This window comes from Wallemia ichthyophaga (assembly GCF_000400465.1).
Source record: "Wallemia ichthyophaga EXF-994 unplaced genomic scaffold scaffold1, whole genome shotgun sequence".
Classification (NCBI taxonomy): domain Eukaryota; kingdom Fungi; phylum Basidiomycota; class Wallemiomycetes; order Wallemiales; family Wallemiaceae; genus Wallemia; species Wallemia ichthyophaga.
In genome coordinates this window covers 753,651-771,733 of record NW_008806274.1, presented here as the reverse complement: position 1 = coordinate 771,733, position 18,083 = coordinate 753,651, and the positions used below count along the sequence as shown (strand labels likewise).

Below are 18,083 nucleotides of genomic sequence, written 5' to 3'. Positions count from 1 at the left end.
TTTTAGCCGGCCTGGATGCGCGCGGGGCTCGGGCGAGCTTCGAATTTTATCGATATGGACTCATTTAAAAGTAAAGAATCCAGGCGAGTACAGATGCGTTTGAAACACAAAAGAGTGCGTTGGTAATACTTAGTGCTTGTATTTGCTGCCAAGTACTTTATTTGTCAACACCATAAGGTTTCCAAATCGGTCAAAAGCAAGTCGACGCGGCGCTGATAAATGCAATGCTTAATGTCTGCGCCCTAATGTTAGGTATTAGGATTTCATTATGCTGTTTTAACATGTATCAAGGTCTCATTATGCTTTAATTTAGAGACATTTATAGCGACATCTAGAGGGATTACACTTGATGCACGGTGTGATATTCAGTTATAAACAGCGAGCTTACTAACCTTCTCGAAATCGCCGTTATTCTCTAATGATATGGCATTCTCGTCTGCCGCTGTTGTCCCTTGCTTTCCTTCCCTGTAAGTCTCTAGTAGAGCTATAAAACCGCGCAATCCAACCCATGCAACCGATAATAAAGCAATAAGATAAGCATACGTTTCCATTAGCAGCCGATCTCTCACATACAATGTGACAAACCAAGATGGGAAACACACAAAGAAACTCCTATAAAAGCATTCCATCAGAAATTTAACCATTAGCGTTATTATTTTACTCTTCATTTGTGGCCTAGGTGTGTTTGACGTCCGACTAAAGATAATATCTCGAAGTATAAGAGTCGTTAAGAGGATGCTGGCGGTAATTCAAGGCACTTTGTTATGATCCGGGGGTGAATACCATCGACTATCCGCTGCTAGGCTGTATTTACTTAGGTGTTGGAAAAGTGACGCAGCTACTACCGTTGCAGCTATACTTTTGAGATTGGTAATGAATTTATTAGGTATAAAATAAGCTATCACTACTGCTGACAGGATACTGTATATTGCGCAGCGTACTGCAGATATTTGGAACGTGACCATTCTTGTGAGACGAGGTTAGGCCTGAGGACGTGTGGATGTGGTCTTTAGCAGCGGCAAAGGTAGCATTGAACAAAAGTAAAGCATGGCAGCTACATTATAGGGTCTTTATCTAAGGGTGGACGGTGCTAGGCCCGTCTGGCGATAGCCAGGTATCATCACAGTGACAGCGAATAGCATCGACGTACGACCGGAACAAATTGAGAGTTTAAAGATGATGTGCGTGTTTTTGAAGATTTCGGAATCTGATGAATTACCATACGAGCTTGCAAAAACATGATGATGATGATGAGATCTGAAGATATTGTTAAGACCATACATGTTTAAAATTGCGTCCATCAATATTTCTTAAAGCATGAGGACTCAAGGGGGTACCAAATTTGCTGGAAGCGTTTCTCGACTATTGTCGTAAATTGTAAATTGTTGGTGGTTCTCAGTTACGCTAAATTACCGGAGAATCTTTGGTACGTAGTCAATTGCGGTTTGAAGACCTCGTAAAGGGCTTGTATAGAGTGTAAATTTCTGAGTATTGGACCTAATTCAAACTGAATATTGATCTTGGTAATCTTTCTTTTTAATGTGATTCTGGTCATTATGTGTCTTTTACATAAGAAATTCTATGAGATATGTTGTCGTCAGTGCCACGCGCAATGCGTGTAGATGAATCGATTAGTCGAAAACGGTTGGAAAAGCATACAATCGATGAAAATTTGAGCGGGAAATACAAAATCAGTGTAATTAGGCTATAGCTTTAGCACAGGTAAAAAATCTCCGATGGCGCAATTGGCTAGCGCGTCCGACTGTTAATCGGGAGGTTGGTGGTTCGAGCCCACCTCGGAGAGTTATTTTTACCAAATCCATAAGCAGGTGAAAATCTTCATCACTTTTGACTCCTTAAGTAGCCGTATGATGCTGAGTAATTACCAGCCTTGTAAAATTCCGCTACTTTCCAGTCTAGCTATTCAACATTCAGTTGCATCATCACCAGACTAGCAACGGATGCATTTGCTATGCATTAAACAAGCTCAGCATCAGTAGCAAATACTCTCGTTGACCGCGCTTGTAAACATTCAATGGAACAAGATAAGTGTGTGAAAAGAAATGAAAACGTCATATGTCTCAAGTGCGTAATGTCATGTGTAGAGAGGGTGAGAACAATCGTAGACGACTTTCCACGGTTAATATCTCACAACGAACATCTAAACAGTATGTGATTGTGTTTCGACGCAATTGAGCTAAATTAACGCCACACTACGCAGATGCAAACTACAAAGGATATGCTCAACAAGCTTAAGAACAGCAACGAGGAAGGAGAAATGAAGAAAGACACAACGACAGCGACGACTAATTCTCGCGGTGATGGTGCAGAGACTCTGAACGTGGTGGGTAACAGCCAACGTCGTTGATAGCCTGCTAATCTCAACACACAGGATGATCGCGTGTTCACCAACGATCCAGCAGTCCTCGAAAGCTCTCGCCCTTCTTCCCACATGGGTAAGCTGGGCAAAGTGGACGAACAACTGCAGAAGTAGATTGAATTGAACATTTCGCAGCGTGATTAGCCCACTTTTCAGATGTGATAGCAAATAACGATTACATGAATTACGACTTGATTTGATTTGATGAGTTGATGTGTGCAAATTGTCTTGAAAGTGAGGATTGCAGTAAGTTTTAATCGACAGCTTCTTCCTCTGCATATTTTCAGCAGCATTTGATGATCTGCAGCTGATGTCTATCCGAGCTATCTTCTCAGACTGAAAAGGAAGTGATCAATTAAACCCAATATGGATATGTGAAGCTAAGGCTGAGTTAAGAGTTGCTGGCTAACCAAACCTAACCAGTTTCAAATCCACAAACACTCACAAGTAGCACAACTCTGTTTCGTTTCACTATCCGCAGTCACAAAGAAAATTTTAAATTTGGGTAAAGATTAGGCCCATAATGGAATAGTTTCTTTCTTCTATCGCAACCAAAACTACAACCCCCACCTCACAACCTAAAAATGAAATTATTCGGATACGCTGTCTTATCAATCGCTGCTATCGCAATTGCCGTACCAACGCCTACAAACATGCACAAAGCACGTTCTGTGAGTTGGCCATGGAAGTAAGATGCCTTAATAACTCAATAACTAGGTAAACATCTACCAGGCTCACGCTACACCAACTCAATCAAGCGGTACAATCAAGAACCAAGCTGCCATGGATGCCTACAACGCGCAGAACTATCAATAAATGTGGGCACTTGAAGTGAAGTTGTTTTGCTAGCTGTACCCGGATGTATCGACAAAACCATTCCACAACTGTATCACTCCCATCAAGTCAGATTTTTCATTCAGCTTTTTGTAAATCTAACATGTATTTTGATATACGTTTGATATTTCAAAGTAAAAAGAGGGAGATATTCGTATTGATATTCCATAGAACTGGGTGTTTGTTATTGGTGTGATATAAGTGGGAGAAGTGAAGAGAGAAAAGTGTGGAAAGTGAGAAAGCGAGGAGAGTAATAGAGCAGTATCGAATAATAAACCATTACCACTCCTTAGAAATTTTGAATGCCCAGTCGAAATCGACGTAGATATGGCCATCGTCATCGACGATACGCGATCTGACACTGTAAGTACCCCTAGCAAGCATTCCTGAAGGAGATTCCTCAGTAGCAAATCTCTTCTCATAAGGATTTTGGCTAGGACCGTACGACCCAACCATTTCTTCCATTTTGTCGACAGTCATGCCAGTTCTTTTGACGACCTGAACGTATCTCAAGCCAGAGATGACGTCGTGGTTGACCTTAAAGTCTAATTTAACGTTGTACTCAGTGCCTTCCTTTATAGAGACAGGATTCTTCTTGATATGTTCCTTTTTGCCTTCTAATTCTGCAAAGTTGAATACGATTGGTTCAGGGCGAGTAGCTGATTCGAGCGAGAGGCTGATGAATTCAATCTGTGTGTTGTGTGTTGTGAGGGGGATATGTCAAATGGATACCAATGACACCAACCTTTGGGCCATTTTCATTCGCAGCGCCTGCACCAATACCAAGGGAAGCTTTCCATCTGAGGCGGGTGGATTAGAATGTATAAAGCTTCAAAAGCCAGACAAACTTGTTCAATGACTCATCGTTTGAGTCTAACTGCGCGTACTCATCCAGCGTCTTCTTCTCTCCAGGGTTATATCCAGGCGTTGTAGATGTCTGCAGCTCTTGATCGTCAATCTTTTCAGTCATTTTTAAATATCGTTGATATCGTCGTCGATTGGGTTCTTGTTCAAGCGCATCCAACTCATTCGTCGTCTCGTCACACAAGTGAAATCAATTTATTATAATTACGCGTTATTCTACAATGCCAACGCCTAGAAATGCCCATATCGACTTGCAAGACAGCCCATTCTTCAAACTCGCTCAACAAACGCGTAACACTCCCGCCAACAAGGGCAAACGCAGGTTATTAGATGAGGATTTGCCTTCATCTGATGAAGAGGATTTTAATGAGCCACAACCCACCACTTCATCCTCTCATTGCCCTTCATACTCTCTCAACGCACCGCCTGCACGCCCTACGCGCTCAAAACTCAACTCACGCCTGCCTGTTGCTGTAGAGAGCCTTATCGATCTACACAATGCCGTTGAGAACGCGTTCAGAATTCACTTATCAACTTCCTCAGCCTTGCCTCCTCCACTAATCATGCCTTTTTCGGAATCTCACAGAGCTGGGCATTCCTCACTCAAGACTTACAAACAAGGTTTACACATCCTCCGTTTTGATACCCTCATCGATCTTGATACGCTGTCGAAGCTCGTCGCATCAGCTAGCTCCAAAAACCTTAATCCAGCTACTCTATCTAAACTCAAATATCTCTGGAACGACGATATTGGCTTTATCATCGCCACCACACGCGTCAAAGAGTACTCTATTGGTATGGAAGTGGCTATCGAAGAGGAGAAGACTGCAAAAGGTGCGATTGGGGTCATGAGAGACTTTGCCAGAGCCAAAGATGAGTGGTTCCGACAGACAGACAGGAGGAGAGAGATTGTGACAGAGAGGGCTAAAGCTTGGGTTAATGAGCAGTTCGAGACATGGATGAATAGCCAGCTCGAAGATGTCACCAAAACACCCAAATCACACTCCAATCAACTGTCCTCCTCTATAACCAGATCAGGTCTCCTCACACCCCCATCCACCGCATCTAAAGGGAAAGCCAAGAAAGAGGACAGCACGCCTCAGTCGCCTTCTGAGAGAAAAGTATACCCGGGAGACTTCCTGCGCAGTGTCACAAACACGCCTTCAAAGCAATTACCGCAGCTGCCTATGAAAACCAGACCGAAGACACCGTCAGATGCACTGAAGAGAATGGCTTCATACAATAATGCTGAGAAATTGATGCAGACTGCTCCAGTCAAGCGTGCACGCGTCAAGTCACCCTCACCGCCACCGCGTTCGCTCAAGAAAGCCAAAACAATGATGGCGGAGGAAGATGAGAGTAATGTGAATGATGTGTTCAGAACGCCATCCAAAGAAGCACCGGCAACGCCCACCAAGGCTCCGTCAACTATGACCATGGCGGAGCGCAAGAAGAACCTCGAAGCCAGCGTCCGAGCCAAGATGGAACTAAAGCGTAAGGCAAAAGAGGAGCAGTTGGGTGGAGGCAGTGAGTTCAACAAACAATCACACGCTGTCAAGTCGGAGGTGTTCCAACGTCGCAGTAGATTGTCTAGATTACCAGCTGTTGCTGAAGCTGTTTATTTGTGGGTTTAATTTGGGTTTGCGACCATTTAAAGCACTCTTTCTCATCACACTATATAACAGGCTATTCGCCCCGAATGTCTCAAACGTGCCTTCGTCGCCTTCTGCCAGTCTGCCGACGCCAACATCGCGCAAAAGAAGAGCGAGGCCATTGCAGGAGGTTGCGACTGTGATTGTCAAATCAAGCAAGGTTGCAATGTCAGCTGGTGAGTTTTGAAGTAATTTATCACAGTGTGCTGTGCTGATCAGTACAACTACAAACAGCTGAAGCATGCGATTCGCTGAAGATGCTATGCAATCTTTGCCCGGATTTTGTTTTCCTCAAGTTGGTAGATAGGGTGGAGTATCTGGAGATGCCAACAAGTTTAAGCGGTTTAAGTGGCTCTGCTGGACACGCGATAGTGCCACCGTCACCAAGTGCACACCCACTGCTTGCCGCTACCACACCAAACAATGCTAGTAGTGGCACAACACACCCACCAAAGTCACCCAAATCACCCAAATCACCGCTCACAGGCACAGAAGTTGACAGCCCTTCGAAGCGGAAATCGGCAATGACTTTGCGTGAGGTGAGGATGGTGATAACACGTGAATTAGATAAAAATGTATTATAAACTTAAATTTAAGTAGAAATGTTAAAATAAAATTTAAACCATTTCCATCGTCCTCAATTCCAAATACGCGTCTTAATTTCCAGTGACGTAGACGCAGGCGCTGACGCTTCCATCATAACACCGAAGATGAACCAAAAACCAGCAATAAACACGCCACCAGAAAATTCTGATGATTGGGCTAACGATGTACAGAGTAGGCTGAATACGCACGCATATCATCACATTTCTCACACTCCCTAGACGCACTTGGAGTTGCTGGGGATACTGGCGGTGAAAATGGTGCGGAGGGCGTTGAAAGCACCACAAACACCACCGCCAACCTCTCAAATCCAATTACCAACGCTGATAAGGAGCAGAATGAACATAAGCAATCTAGTACCCCTGACTTGAGCACCAAAATGCCCGGTGGATACGCTTCAGCGGGTACAGCAGGCGCGGGTGCATCCGCTGCGTCCCTCAAAGACGCCCCTGGTCAGGCTAAAGACGCAGCAGCGAGAGCGTACGACACAGCATCTCAGAAAGTAGACGCATACGCAGATCATATTGCGAAATCAGCCAACGATCAAGAAGCGAGCAATCTGCATGAAGTTGCTGAGAAGCTCAAACAAGACGATCATGATCCATCCATACCCGTGAAAGACCTCGCAAATGACACTCAGCCAGGTGTGCTTGGAGAATACTCAGAGAAAGCTGCTGCTGCTGTTGCTGGTTTGACAGGCGCAAGTGTCGGCGCAGGTACGGGTGTGGCTGCAGGTCTTGCAGCAAATGAGTCAACCAAGGCAAGTAGAGCACAAGATGAACACACCAAATTCTCCACTTTATCAAATCCAATGGAATTTCCCAGTGGTACATTCCCTACTCTGGAGAAATTGCAGACGGAGCCATCGACGATACCACACATTGAAGGCGTAACAGCTGCGCGTGTTGAGAATACCTTTAACGAGAAGAAGACAGAAGAAAAGAAGCAACAAGAAAGTAATAAAGCTACAGAAGCATTGGCAGGTGTTACTGCGGGTGTTGGTGGTGCCGGCGCTGCATCAGCTGTTGTAGCCAACAAATATGCCCAACGTAAGAGCGCAGATGGGGCCAAGTCGACTAAGTCTGAACAGGCTAATACCATAGCGACTGACAAGACAGCCCACAATGTATCTCCTCCATCCTCTTCTGCTAACCTAGTGAAAAATACCGAGGAGAATGCGCGTGAAAGTGCACAAGAAAATGAAAAAGCGAATGCGCAAGAGAACAGCCACGACAGCAGCCAAGTGAGCAGCCAAAAGAGCAGCAAAGTCACACCGAAACGCAGCTTCAGCCAGCGTATCAAAGGGGATGTGAAAATTTTGTTTGGGAAGTTGTCTAAGAATGATAGCAAGGTGAGCCAAGGGAAGGAGATGAGAGGAGAGTGAGAGTTTCAAAACTCTTGAGAATTTTTAAAGAAACTGAATTATCTAAATACTTTAATTCCAATGTAATCATATTCTATTCGTAATTGCGATCATCAGCTTGAGCTTGGGATGAGATTGAGTTTATGCAGATGGGCGCGTCCACTCAGCGCAAACACACGACACGATAAACTACTCAAGCTAGCGAACAAGTACCTCGATGAGCGGCTGTCGTTGGTTGAGAAGTCATCCGATCTCGACAACAAGACGCTAGCAGTTCGATCTCGCAGACTCAAGGAGCTTGATACGCTGCCAGATTTATACAGCAGCTACCAGCAGTCGATGGATACGCTCCACACAACCGAGAAGATGGCTTCTGACGAGCCGGACGATATTTTGCGCGAGATGGCTGCAGCCGAGATGGAAGAGTGTAGCGCAGTGCTTCAATCCAACTACAATAGCCTCACTGAGGCCATTCTAGCCTCCAACGCTCACAGCCAGCTATCACCCAAGGGAATCCTACTAGAATTGAAGGCGGGTGTAGGTGGTTCTGAATCCGCTCTATTCGTACAGGATATGCTCAAGATGTATACAGCATTCAGCGACTCGCAACGCTGGTCAAGCTCCCTGCTCAGCACGACGTATGTCAACAATGAGGTCAGCGGCGCTATCAAAGAGGCGATTTTGGAAATAAAAGGGACTGATACATGGCCCTTGCTCCGTTTCGAGAAAGGCGTCCATAGAGTGCAGAGAGTTCCTCTTACAGAAACGCAGGGTCGCGTGCATACTTCCACTATAGGCGTCCTTGTTATGCCTGTAGTGGACAAGATGGCCGAGAAAGCCCTCTACGACGAGAAAGATGTCCGGCTCGAGGTGATGAGAGCGAGGGGTGCAGGTGGACAGCATGTCAATAAGACAGAAAGCGCAGTGCGATTGACACATATACCCACAGGCATACAAGTCAGTATGCAGGATACTCGCTCACAGCAGCAGAATCGTCAGCGCGCTTATCAGGTCCTTTCGTCGAGATTACTCAGTAAGAGAATGCAGGATGAGATCGATGAGAGGAAGAAGGGTCGCATTAGTCAGATTGGGAATATGGATAGAAGCGATAAAATTAGAACTTATAATTACCCACAATCTCGCATTACTGATCATAGAGTTAACCTCTCGCTCAGCGACCTCCAGTCTTTCTTCGAAAGCGGAGTGGGGCTGAGTTGGTTTGTGGATCACCTCAAGACTGCTGAACAGGATGCTTTGTTGGATAGTCTCTTAGCGGATGCATAGATGCAATACATTTAAACTTGGCAGTGTGAGCGGTGAGTGGTGTGGAAAGTGAGTATTTTAAAGGCAAGACTGCGATGATGGAGGTGGCGTTTTGACATCCTTCCACTCTGACATTGGCTTCTTTCACACAATGTTTTCATGACTCAGCCCATAGCTTCAAGGAAAGCCATTCTCATGAGCGCGGTGAAATATTTCACATTGCTTCTAGTTGTTCGGAAGGGTTTTCAAAACGCGCTCTAGCGTCTTCTTCCTTTTTCACAACACAATCGCCATGCTCCTTACTCAAGTCTTCAATAGTCTATTCACTGTGTCCACAATGTCAATTGGTCTTGCGCATGTCGCATACTCTGCAATCGCACGAGACAGCGATGTCGATCCTCCTACGATGCACAACGACGGCCAGTTGATGCCAAGCTCAAGCTCAACCAGTGTAAGGCCAGCTTCTAGCGACCCCAGACTATCCTACTTACAGTGATGGCAAACGGACATCAAGCTCTCTACCAATAGAGCGCAGTATAGGACTGACTAATATTTAAGCACCGTTATTTGTTACAAGGCTTATCCTACTGACACCGAGTAGGGTGGTAAGATCATGGTGTTGGGGAAAGTACACGTCTAACTCTCTGGTACGCTCCAAAGGAAACTGGTGGCAATTAAGACAGCTCTGACATAGAGCATGATAAGAGTGTTGATGATTTCAACAAATCGAAGCTTTTCAACCAAGAATTCTACCAAGACACTCTTGACAAACATTAAGAGTATGTTGAGGCTCAGCTCGAGAACACGCAAGAGTACGGAGATGCCGTCGGCAGCTCATCCAAAGCCAATATTTGAGATCTATTTTGCTATTTTTATGACTTTTTTTTGATTTATTTTTGTATCGTGATTGCTAATATTTTCGGCTTCAGTTGACGTCACTGAACCTTGCTCCAAGAATGTCCTGAAACGCGTCCGCTCTCTTCAGTAACTCCAGTATTCTTCGCTCATTAATACGCAACGCTAAACCGACAATGGGAAATCTAAAGAAAGAGCCGTCGTCGCCAATACAGGAAGCAGGCGTAAAGCGAGCAGCCACACGCTCACCTAGCCCTCACCTCCACGAGAACAAGAAGCAAACGCAGGAAAAGATCAAGAAAGAAGAGAACCTCGGTGGGTATCCGTCATATGGTCGCGTCAAGGCCTGCTCGATAGCGAAAGCGGACAGGATAGATGAGAATCCACCGGTATTACGTCTGAATAAAGCTATACAAGAACGCACAAAGCAAGCTCACAGTGATGATGAAAAGAGTGTCGTGTTCTGGATGCGTATGCATGATTTGAGAATAGTTGACTCCCGTGGACTGACAATTGCATATGAATACGCTAAGGAGCATAACATTCCCCTCATCATAATACACGTTTTCTCCCCACAGGATTACGAAGCGCACGACAGATCGTGCAGACGAATCGATTTCGTGCTCCGCAAATTGAAAAGTCTCAAGGAGGAGCTCGAGGAGATGAACATACCGCTATACACCTTCACAGTAGAGCAGCGTCAGCATATTCCACAGAAAGTCATCGATTTCGTCAAGCAATACAATTCTAAACATCTTTACGGCAATATCGAGTACGAGATCGATGAGCTGTTCAGAGACATGCAGCTTATTAATCTTGCAAATGAGCAGGAGGTAGAGGTGCAGCTGGAGCATGATAACATGGTCGTCCCACCTTTCAAGGTACTCACGAAGACTACTTCTAAGCCTCCAATGACTTTCACCGCGTACTTGAAGGTGTGTTTGATATTATAACTCAAACAAATACTCACATTTCCGCAAGGGATGGCAAAAGATCGTGCTTGAGGACCCTACACATCGCGATGAAACTGAGCGTATTGGTGCTAACAATATATCAGCGAAAGAAGACTACAAGGCACTGTTTGAAAAACAAGTACCTGACGAGATTGCAGGCTTTGAATGTCACGACAAGGATAAAATGAGAGAACTCTGGCCAGTTGGGCGCACAACTGCCAGTGAAATCTTGGACCGGTTCCTCCACTACAAGAATCGTGAAGAAGCGACTGAGTCGACGCCATTAGGCGAAGGTGCAGAGAAGGATGACAGAAATTCGCGAATCAAACAATATGCTGATGGGCGTAACATCACCACTGGTGAGACGACTTCCAAAATTTCACCTTATCTCGCCTCTGGACAGATCAGCGTTAGACAGTGTTTCAATAGAGCCCAGAAGCTGAAGAGCGGATATAACATGGACATTACTAGAGAATCTGGTGTTGGGATGTGGTCACAGGAGGTCATCTGGAAAGATTTCTATCAAAATGTGAGTGTTTGCAGCAGTAAAATGACACGCCTTTAAATTGTCTCAGGTACTGTGTGTACAGCCTCGCGTATCAATGGGTCACCCATTCTTGAGACAGTACAGATTCGTTGAGTGGGAATACAACCAAGAGCACCTCGATGCATGGCATCAAGGCAAGACAGGCTGGCCAATAGTCGATGCTGCGATGCGCCAGCTCACAACAACGGGCTGGATGCACAACAGGATGAGAATGACAGTCGCCTCGTATCTCTGCAAGGACCTCATGTTAGACTGGAGAGAAGGTGAAAGGATATTCGCAAAGGAGCTCATTGACCACGATCTCGGATCGAATAATGGGGGATGGCAGTGGTCTGCAGGTACAGGCACAGACGCTCAACCCTACTTCAGAATATTTAATCCTATCTCGCAATCGCAGAAGGCAGATCCTAGTGGCGAGTACATTCACCATTGGCTACCTGAATTGAGAGATATCAAACCACCTGCTCTTTTTGAACCATCCAAGCACCTCTCAAAGAACGAATTTCAAAAACTTAACTATCCTAAGCCACTTGTCGATCACAAGTTCGCGCGTGATAGAGCACTCTCACGCTACAAGAAGGCTCTTGGAAAGGAGTAAATAGTCTAGTTGGTAATATTATTAATACAAACTGTTGTTATGAATTTAAATTATAAATAAGCAGCTTCCTCGTTTGCATTTTTCTTATAAACATTACACTTCAAATGATAATTGTCCAGATAGCTCGGGGAGTGATGGCGTAGAGCTGTCAAAGCTCAATTCCGAGGTCGCCATTCTTTCTAGTTGAGCATGTGCATCGTGGTGTTGGTCCTGAACACCATTTATGAACGAGGGTGAACGTATGTCCTGATTTTGGCCGTGAGACACGTTGATAGAGCTGTGGGTAGTGTTTGATGGTGGTGGCGACGGCGACCGTTCGAGAATCCCCGTACGATTAGATAGTGGCTTCACAGTGGATGTGGAAGATCCCAGGAAGGTGCGCATAGCCTCTGATTTTCTCCGTCTGCTACCTTGCAAAGTAGGAGGACGGGGAGGAACATCGGTGGATGGCGTAGTCGCAGACCGTCTTAGTACCTCTGATGGCCTGTCGTCTCTGGGAGGATTACTTTCTCGTCTTAGCATCGCAGGTCGCGATGGCAATTTACCTTCAAACCCTGATGAGCGCCTGGATGTGCGTCTTGAACTGTTCATGGTTGTGTCGTCGGATGTTAGTAATTTCTGCACACCTGATATCCGTCGCACCTAATCAAGTTAGTCTTTGTTAAACTATTCATCTGAAGACTTACAGAGTGTACCTCTTGCTGCTTTGCCTGCAAAGCAATCTTGATATTTTCGAAATCTTCAACAAGTCTCGCGTTTTCGCCTTGAAGTTTGTCAATCACAAGCTCATCGTTGTTGTGTGCCTGCTTGTATCTCTCCATATCCCTTGTAAGTTTCTCGATGACATGCGACTGGTCATGATATTTGCCTGAACTCGTAATCTCTTTCTGTAACCTTATCTGCGATTTTTCAAGCTCCATGTTCATCTCGCTCAAGTCGTCATATTCTGCCTGTAGCGCAGAAAGTCGTTCAAAGACATTCTCCGACTGCGATCTCTCGTTATGCAATATCCGCTGTGAATCACTTAACTCCTTCTCTAAAGCAGCAGTATGTTCCTTGAATTGTTCCATCGAAATGTTGAGTTGTTGCATCTCTTGCTGCATCTCCATGGTTGGAGCTTGATTTTGATTTTCGATTTCGTGTTGTCGCTGCATATCTGAGAGCTCTTCAATACGACTGCGCAAAGCGTTCAGTTCTACTTGATGAGAGTTGAAGGAATTAGCCATTTCTTCATCAGCGCTACGCAGTTCAGCTTCCATAGTTTCAACTTGATGACTGAGAGTGCTAGACTTGTGCTCCTGTTTGATACGCTCGTCTAGGGATTCATTTAGTTGGGTTTGAAGTGTGTGAATCTGTGCCTCGTATTTGTCTCTTTGATTCGCTAGCTCGTCGTGCATTTCTGCCAACTGCTCCATTGAATTGTCTCGGAGTTGTTTTAACTGCGATAGCATCTGCTCATTCGATCTATTAGCAATTATTTTCTGTAAACCTTCCAACTTTTTGTGTAGCTCACTGAGCTTTACCGCTAAAGAGTCCGAATGTGCACGCTCTTCATCCCTCGCTGTCAGCGCGCTGTTGTGTTCCTCACGTGTGATATCTAATGCTCTTTCTAATTCTTGCCTGGTTGATTGTAATTCAGTGAGCGTATTCTTGTAGGATATATTTTCAGATTCGAGTGTTGTATTGGTGTTGCTCAGTGAGCTGTTTGTGGATTCGAGTGATTGATTAGACGATTCCAAGTGCTCGATGCGTGTATTGTACACAGAAATTTCCGTTTCATAATGCTTGATCTTATCAGTAATCTTATCTTTCAACGTTTGATACGAAGTCTGCATTGATTTCAATTGATCTTCAACATGATTATTATCCAATACATTTGAGATACGCTCAACTTCATTTTGTGCGGATTGGTGACGCTGTCTCTCAACGTCGAGCTCATTCTTGAGAGCGTCAACGACGTCTTCAAGCAATCGTAATCTCTCCAAGTCCACAGCACTATCAACGAGGCTATCTGCACCATCAGATTCCAATTTTGGAGGGGAAGAACGCGGGATATCCTTTACTTGTTCATCAACCAAGCTATCATCTTGTATAGAAGCTGGGTGATTAGCAGGCATTGGCCTTGAAAAGGGATTTGGGGAATTAGAGATGATATCTAGACTAGGAAGGTTGTGATTATCGCTTTCTTTTGGTTTTTCGAATGAAGGCGTTGAAGAGTTAGCATCCCTGCTAAAGAATCGAACTGAGTTGCCTTTCGCAGGTGTACCGTTCTCCTTGAGAATAGATTTCTTCAATTGAGGGACAGGAGGCGTATTTGGAGCTGAGAGTAAGATAAGTGGGGAGTTGAGGTGTGTAGAGAAGAATGCGTACGCGTCGTTGAGCTGTGCTGTCGAGAGTAAATCGATTTGATCATCGACGTTGAGAAGAAGAAGGACAAATAACAATTTGAGAGATATTGAGAGATATTTGGTGGTCTAGTGGTGTTTAGAGTTGTACAACAAAGCTGTTAACTCAATCTCGAAATACAGGCTGATAACGTATACCTCAAAATATTCACACACTCAAATAAACCCGGGAATAACCGTGAGCGTGATATAATTTACAATAAATGAATAAACGAGATACGAAACAATAAAAGCCTCATGAAATTCTAGAAGAGTCTTGGCGGATAAGGAGATGGGGTGACAAACAGCCATCGTAGCCAACACTATCACACGGACGATCAAGTTTCTGTGAATATATTGTAAATATGGACAGCTACTACGATAGGATCAGGGAGCGCGTACTCAACCCAAAGACGAGCTTAGATGATATCACACTTTCACAGAATTACAATTCACCGCCACTGAGTCCACCTGTCAGTGTTTCTGGACTACCAGCTCCACCACTTGCAAGATCTGATGATAGGAAGATTGTCTTAGTTTTAGTCCAATGGCTTGGTCCTTCATTGGGATCGTTGCAAGTTAGAAGCACACAGGATCTTTTGAAGCTTAAAGGAGTTGGAAAGGATAGATCAACCATCGCTTATTTACCCATTTACTGCGATATTCCTCAGCACCTTACACCCGCTCAATTAAAGTTACCCGGTGTCGGCAGTAAGGCACACCAAACATCACCATTGCTTATCAGGCACCTTGCACAAATTGGTAGAAATGATATTACCATTGATTACTTTTGGAAGGTGAGATTTGATTTGGTTGGGTGTTTTATTGGCTTATTATTCGCAGTTCGGCGATTGGGTTTGCGCTCAATGTGGCCTCACTAATTGGGCAGAGCGTAATAGTTGCAAGAATGGACCAAAATGTTTGACTAGAGGTGGTCCACGTCCGCCAACACGCATTGAAACTAGTAAAGCACTCTGCTTTGATGAAATCAAGACTGCAATGACGCTAAAGATTCCAGTTTTCGTAGTTTCTGGTGAATCTTGCTGGGATAAATCATCAGGAAGAGCACCAAAGCCTCCTTCAAAGTCAGTTGCACATGTTCATGATACTAACGCTAAAGCGATTGCTGCTGCGTCATTGGAGCAATACCCAGATTTGAAATTGAACTTGTCAGTTAGTCCAACAACAAGGAGGGAGACAAGAGAAGAAGAGAAGAATGAAAGGATTCAGCAAATGAATGCTATGAATACGATGAATACTATAAACAACACATTCAAAACCATTTCATCACCACCTCAATCGAATTCAAGCGTTGGATCAACATCACCTTGGTCATATGCACAAATAGCAGGTAAGGGGAATAGTAGAAGATCAAGTTGCATTGAACCATATCAATCAATGGAACTTGATCAAGACGCAGACTATTATGAGATTGAGAGGAGATTATTAAGTCAATTACCTTTATAAAAAGGATTATGCATTGCTGTTGAAATTTTTCTAAAGATTATCTTGTAATTTAAACCAAATAAATCATATCAGCAAACCTATCAAATAAACGTCAAGGATATGGAATTCAATAATAATTTATATTATTCAACAAATAATTGGAATTCCGGATGGAATTCTAGTGGTGCTGGGAGCTCAGGAAGTATTCCTAGTACTGCTAGTACTGTACCCACAACCACAGCACAACCACAAGATCAATGGCAATCAGTTATACAGAGTGATAATTCTATTCAACCTTCATTTCAACCAATGAATAACAATTCTTCTGGTCCTTCAGATTTCGTAAAGAAATTGTTCATGTGAGTGGTTGACTAAGATTTATCAAGTAAACGACTTATATTTCTTAATCAAGGATGCTTGAAGATTCGCAGTACTCTTCTGTTGTTTGTTGGTCCCCTTCAGGTGAATCATTTGTTGTGAAGGTGTGTTATCTGATGTTATATAAACTCACATCTGACATTACACAGGAAATGAACGAGTTCACTAAACAAATACTTCCACGCCACTTCAAACACTCAAACTTTGCTTCTTTCGTTAGACAACTAAACAAATACGATTTTCACAAAGTAAAGAGGGAGGAAGGTGAAGAGAAACCTTGGGGTGATCAGACTTGGGAATTTAAACATCCCGAATTCAAAGCTAACTGTCGTCATTCCCTTGAAAATATCAAAAGAAAAGCTCCTACTGGTAAAGGTAAACCAACTGCTCAACAACAGAATACAAACGCTGCGCAAGAATTACAAAACCAGACAACTGTAAACGAGATTACTAACATTCAACAACAAATTGAAAACTTGACCAAAAATCAACAGGAATCGAATTTTCAGCTGAACAACTTACAATCCAATTATAATCACGTAGTAAATGGTATCATGTCTTTTCAGCGCTCTCTTATCAACCAGGATCAACATATGCAAAGTATCTTACATCACCTCATCCAACAGAATATCTCAAGTAATAACAATTACCTTGACAGCGATAACGTTAATAGACTTATATCCAACTACAAAGATGCTTCTTTAAGTTCCTTTAACCTCTTAAACGATTTGAATGGCAGAATCACTCAGTTTTCTCAACGAAAGAGATCTTCCTCCCAAGTACAACCCACACCACCAATGGTGCATGGCCCTCAGCCTCAATCAGTGACTTCAACATCTCAATCAGCATCTCAGTCAGCATCTCAATCCACAGCTCAGTCAGCCCCCACATCTGCAACTCCCTCAACTCAAGGTTTGAAAGTCTTCACATTGGGTCAGCTCAGACAACGAGACGGTGAAAACAACGTTTATCAACAACAACCAGCCGCACAAACTTCAAATCTCGGTGCATCTACATCGATTGTTAAACAAGAACCCCAAGATCCCCCCATAAGCTTACAAAGTCTTCAAAAACCTGAAGCTCATTGGACAGTACCACCGAGGGTATTGCTAGTTGAAGATGATGCAGTGTGTAGGAAGCTTTCATCCAAGTTTCTACAAATATTCGGATGCACTATAGATGTTGCGGACGATGGAGTGTCAGCGGTAAACAAAATGAATTACACCAAGTATGATTTAGTGTTGATGGATATTGTCATGCCAAATCTCGATGGAGTTGCAGCGACAAATCTTATCAGACAATTTGACCCAATGACACCAATTATATCAATGACTTCTAATAGCAATCCAAATGACATTCTCAACTACTTTAGCCACGGAATGAATGATATTCTACCAAAACCATTTACCAAAGAAGGTTTATTTGGTATGGTAGAGAAGCACTTATTACATCTCAAGACGATGCAACAATTATGTGAAGTGCCACGTGCGCTAGGTTTACCACCACTCAATGACCAATCCATATCTGAAGCCTTACAATCGACAGCTCAAGCAGTTATACCTAATCAACAAAGTCAGTCGGAGCAACCAGAGCAAACAGAGCAGCCTGCACAACCACAACCACAGGCACAACCACAACCACAACCACAACCAAATCATCAAGATCAGGATTCTCATTCTCACTTCAACCCTGCAACTCTAGCTGCCCAAGCAATGACGAGCGATGATGGTGAAACTGTTAATCCATTAGCTTCAATGGGAATGTCAGATGAGAATTATGTTAATATGTTGCAAGGTATATTAGCTTCGGGTGCTATGGATGGCTCTAGCAACTATCAAGGAAGAGCGTCACCAGTGGCTATAGCTACTGCTGCTGCTAAACGTGCCATGGACGACGACAGCGTTGAATCACATATCCATAGAAAGAGGGGCAGATTTGAAGAACTTATAGACTAACGACACTT

At 43.9% G+C, this 18,083-nt stretch overlaps 9 protein-coding genes and 1 non-coding gene across 10 annotated transcripts; 8 read left to right on the top strand and 2 right to left on the bottom strand.

Moving 5' to 3' along the window:
- The first annotated feature begins 1,730 nt into the window (after positions 1 to 1,730).
- J056_004873 lies at positions 1,731 to 1,804 on the top strand. The gene has a single exon. It is a non-coding gene; the product is annotated as a tRNA-Asn (tRNA).
- Positions 1,805 to 2,221: 417 nt separating this feature from the next.
- J056_000348 (uncharacterized protein) lies at positions 2,222 to 2,494 on the top strand (the record flags this gene model as incomplete). Its single annotated transcript, XM_009267746.1, has 2 exons — positions 2,222 to 2,344; positions 2,393 to 2,494. 2 exons carry the CDS (start codon positions 2,222 to 2,224, stop codon positions 2,492 to 2,494), a joined length of 225 nt encoding a protein of 74 aa, XP_009266021.1.
- Positions 2,495 to 2,964: 470 nt separating this feature from the next.
- J056_000347 (uncharacterized protein) lies at positions 2,965 to 3,196 on the top strand (the record flags this gene model as incomplete). The annotated part of the gene is made up of 2 exons (XM_009267745.1): positions 2,965 to 3,051; positions 3,098 to 3,196. The coding sequence occupies 2 exons, from the start codon at positions 2,965 to 2,967 to the stop codon at positions 3,194 to 3,196; spliced, it is 186 nt and encodes a 61-aa protein (XP_009266020.1).
- Positions 3,197 to 3,493: 297 nt separating this feature from the next.
- Positions 3,494 to 4,184, bottom strand: J056_000346 (Rho GDP-dissociation inhibitor; the record flags this gene model as incomplete). The annotated part of the gene is made up of 3 exons (XM_009267744.1): positions 3,494 to 3,904; positions 3,960 to 4,014; positions 4,063 to 4,184. The coding sequence occupies 3 exons, from the start codon at positions 4,182 to 4,184 to the stop codon at positions 3,494 to 3,496; spliced, it is 588 nt and encodes a 195-aa protein (XP_009266019.1).
- A 115-nt stretch (positions 4,185 to 4,299) lies between these two features.
- On the top strand, positions 4,300 to 7,717 carry J056_000345 (uncharacterized protein; the record flags this gene model as incomplete). Its single annotated transcript, XM_009267743.1, has 5 exons — positions 4,300 to 5,702; positions 5,764 to 5,906; positions 5,965 to 6,269; positions 6,441 to 6,507; positions 6,555 to 7,717. The coding sequence occupies 5 exons, from the start codon at positions 4,300 to 4,302 to the stop codon at positions 7,715 to 7,717; spliced, it is 3,081 nt and encodes a 1,026-aa protein (XP_009266018.1).
- Positions 7,718 to 7,825: 108 nt separating this feature from the next.
- On the top strand, positions 7,826 to 8,980 carry J056_000344 (uncharacterized protein; the record flags this gene model as incomplete). The annotated part of the gene is made up of 1 exon (XM_009267742.1): positions 7,826 to 8,980. One exon carries the CDS (start codon positions 7,826 to 7,828, stop codon positions 8,978 to 8,980), a length of 1,155 nt encoding a protein of 384 aa, XP_009266017.1.
- Positions 8,981 to 9,296: 316 nt separating this feature from the next.
- On the top strand, positions 9,297 to 9,599 carry J056_000342 (uncharacterized protein; the record flags this gene model as incomplete). Its single annotated transcript, XM_009267740.1, has 2 exons — positions 9,297 to 9,410; positions 9,561 to 9,599. The coding sequence occupies 2 exons, from the start codon at positions 9,297 to 9,299 to the stop codon at positions 9,597 to 9,599; spliced, it is 153 nt and encodes a 50-aa protein (XP_009266015.1).
- Positions 9,600 to 9,990: 391 nt separating this feature from the next.
- J056_000341 (Deoxyribodipyrimidine photo-lyase) lies at positions 9,991 to 11,912 on the top strand (the record flags this gene model as incomplete). Its single annotated transcript, XM_009267739.1, has 3 exons — positions 9,991 to 10,749; positions 10,796 to 11,296; positions 11,343 to 11,912. 3 exons carry the CDS (start codon positions 9,991 to 9,993, stop codon positions 11,910 to 11,912), a joined length of 1,830 nt encoding a protein of 609 aa, XP_009266014.1.
- Positions 11,913 to 12,005: 93 nt separating this feature from the next.
- Positions 12,006 to 14,325, bottom strand: J056_000340 (uncharacterized protein; the record flags this gene model as incomplete). The annotated part of the gene is made up of 3 exons (XM_009267738.1): positions 12,006 to 12,554; positions 12,599 to 14,232; positions 14,283 to 14,325. The coding sequence occupies 3 exons, from the start codon at positions 14,323 to 14,325 to the stop codon at positions 12,006 to 12,008; spliced, it is 2,226 nt and encodes a 741-aa protein (XP_009266013.1).
- Positions 14,326 to 16,051: 1,726 nt separating this feature from the next.
- J056_000339 (Transcription factor prr1) lies at positions 16,052 to 18,075 on the top strand (the record flags this gene model as incomplete). Its single annotated transcript, XM_009267737.2, has 3 exons — positions 16,052 to 16,101; positions 16,155 to 16,224; positions 16,270 to 18,075. 3 exons carry the CDS (start codon positions 16,052 to 16,054, stop codon positions 18,073 to 18,075), a joined length of 1,926 nt encoding a protein of 641 aa, XP_009266012.2.
- Positions 18,076 to 18,083: the final 8 nt, after the last annotated feature.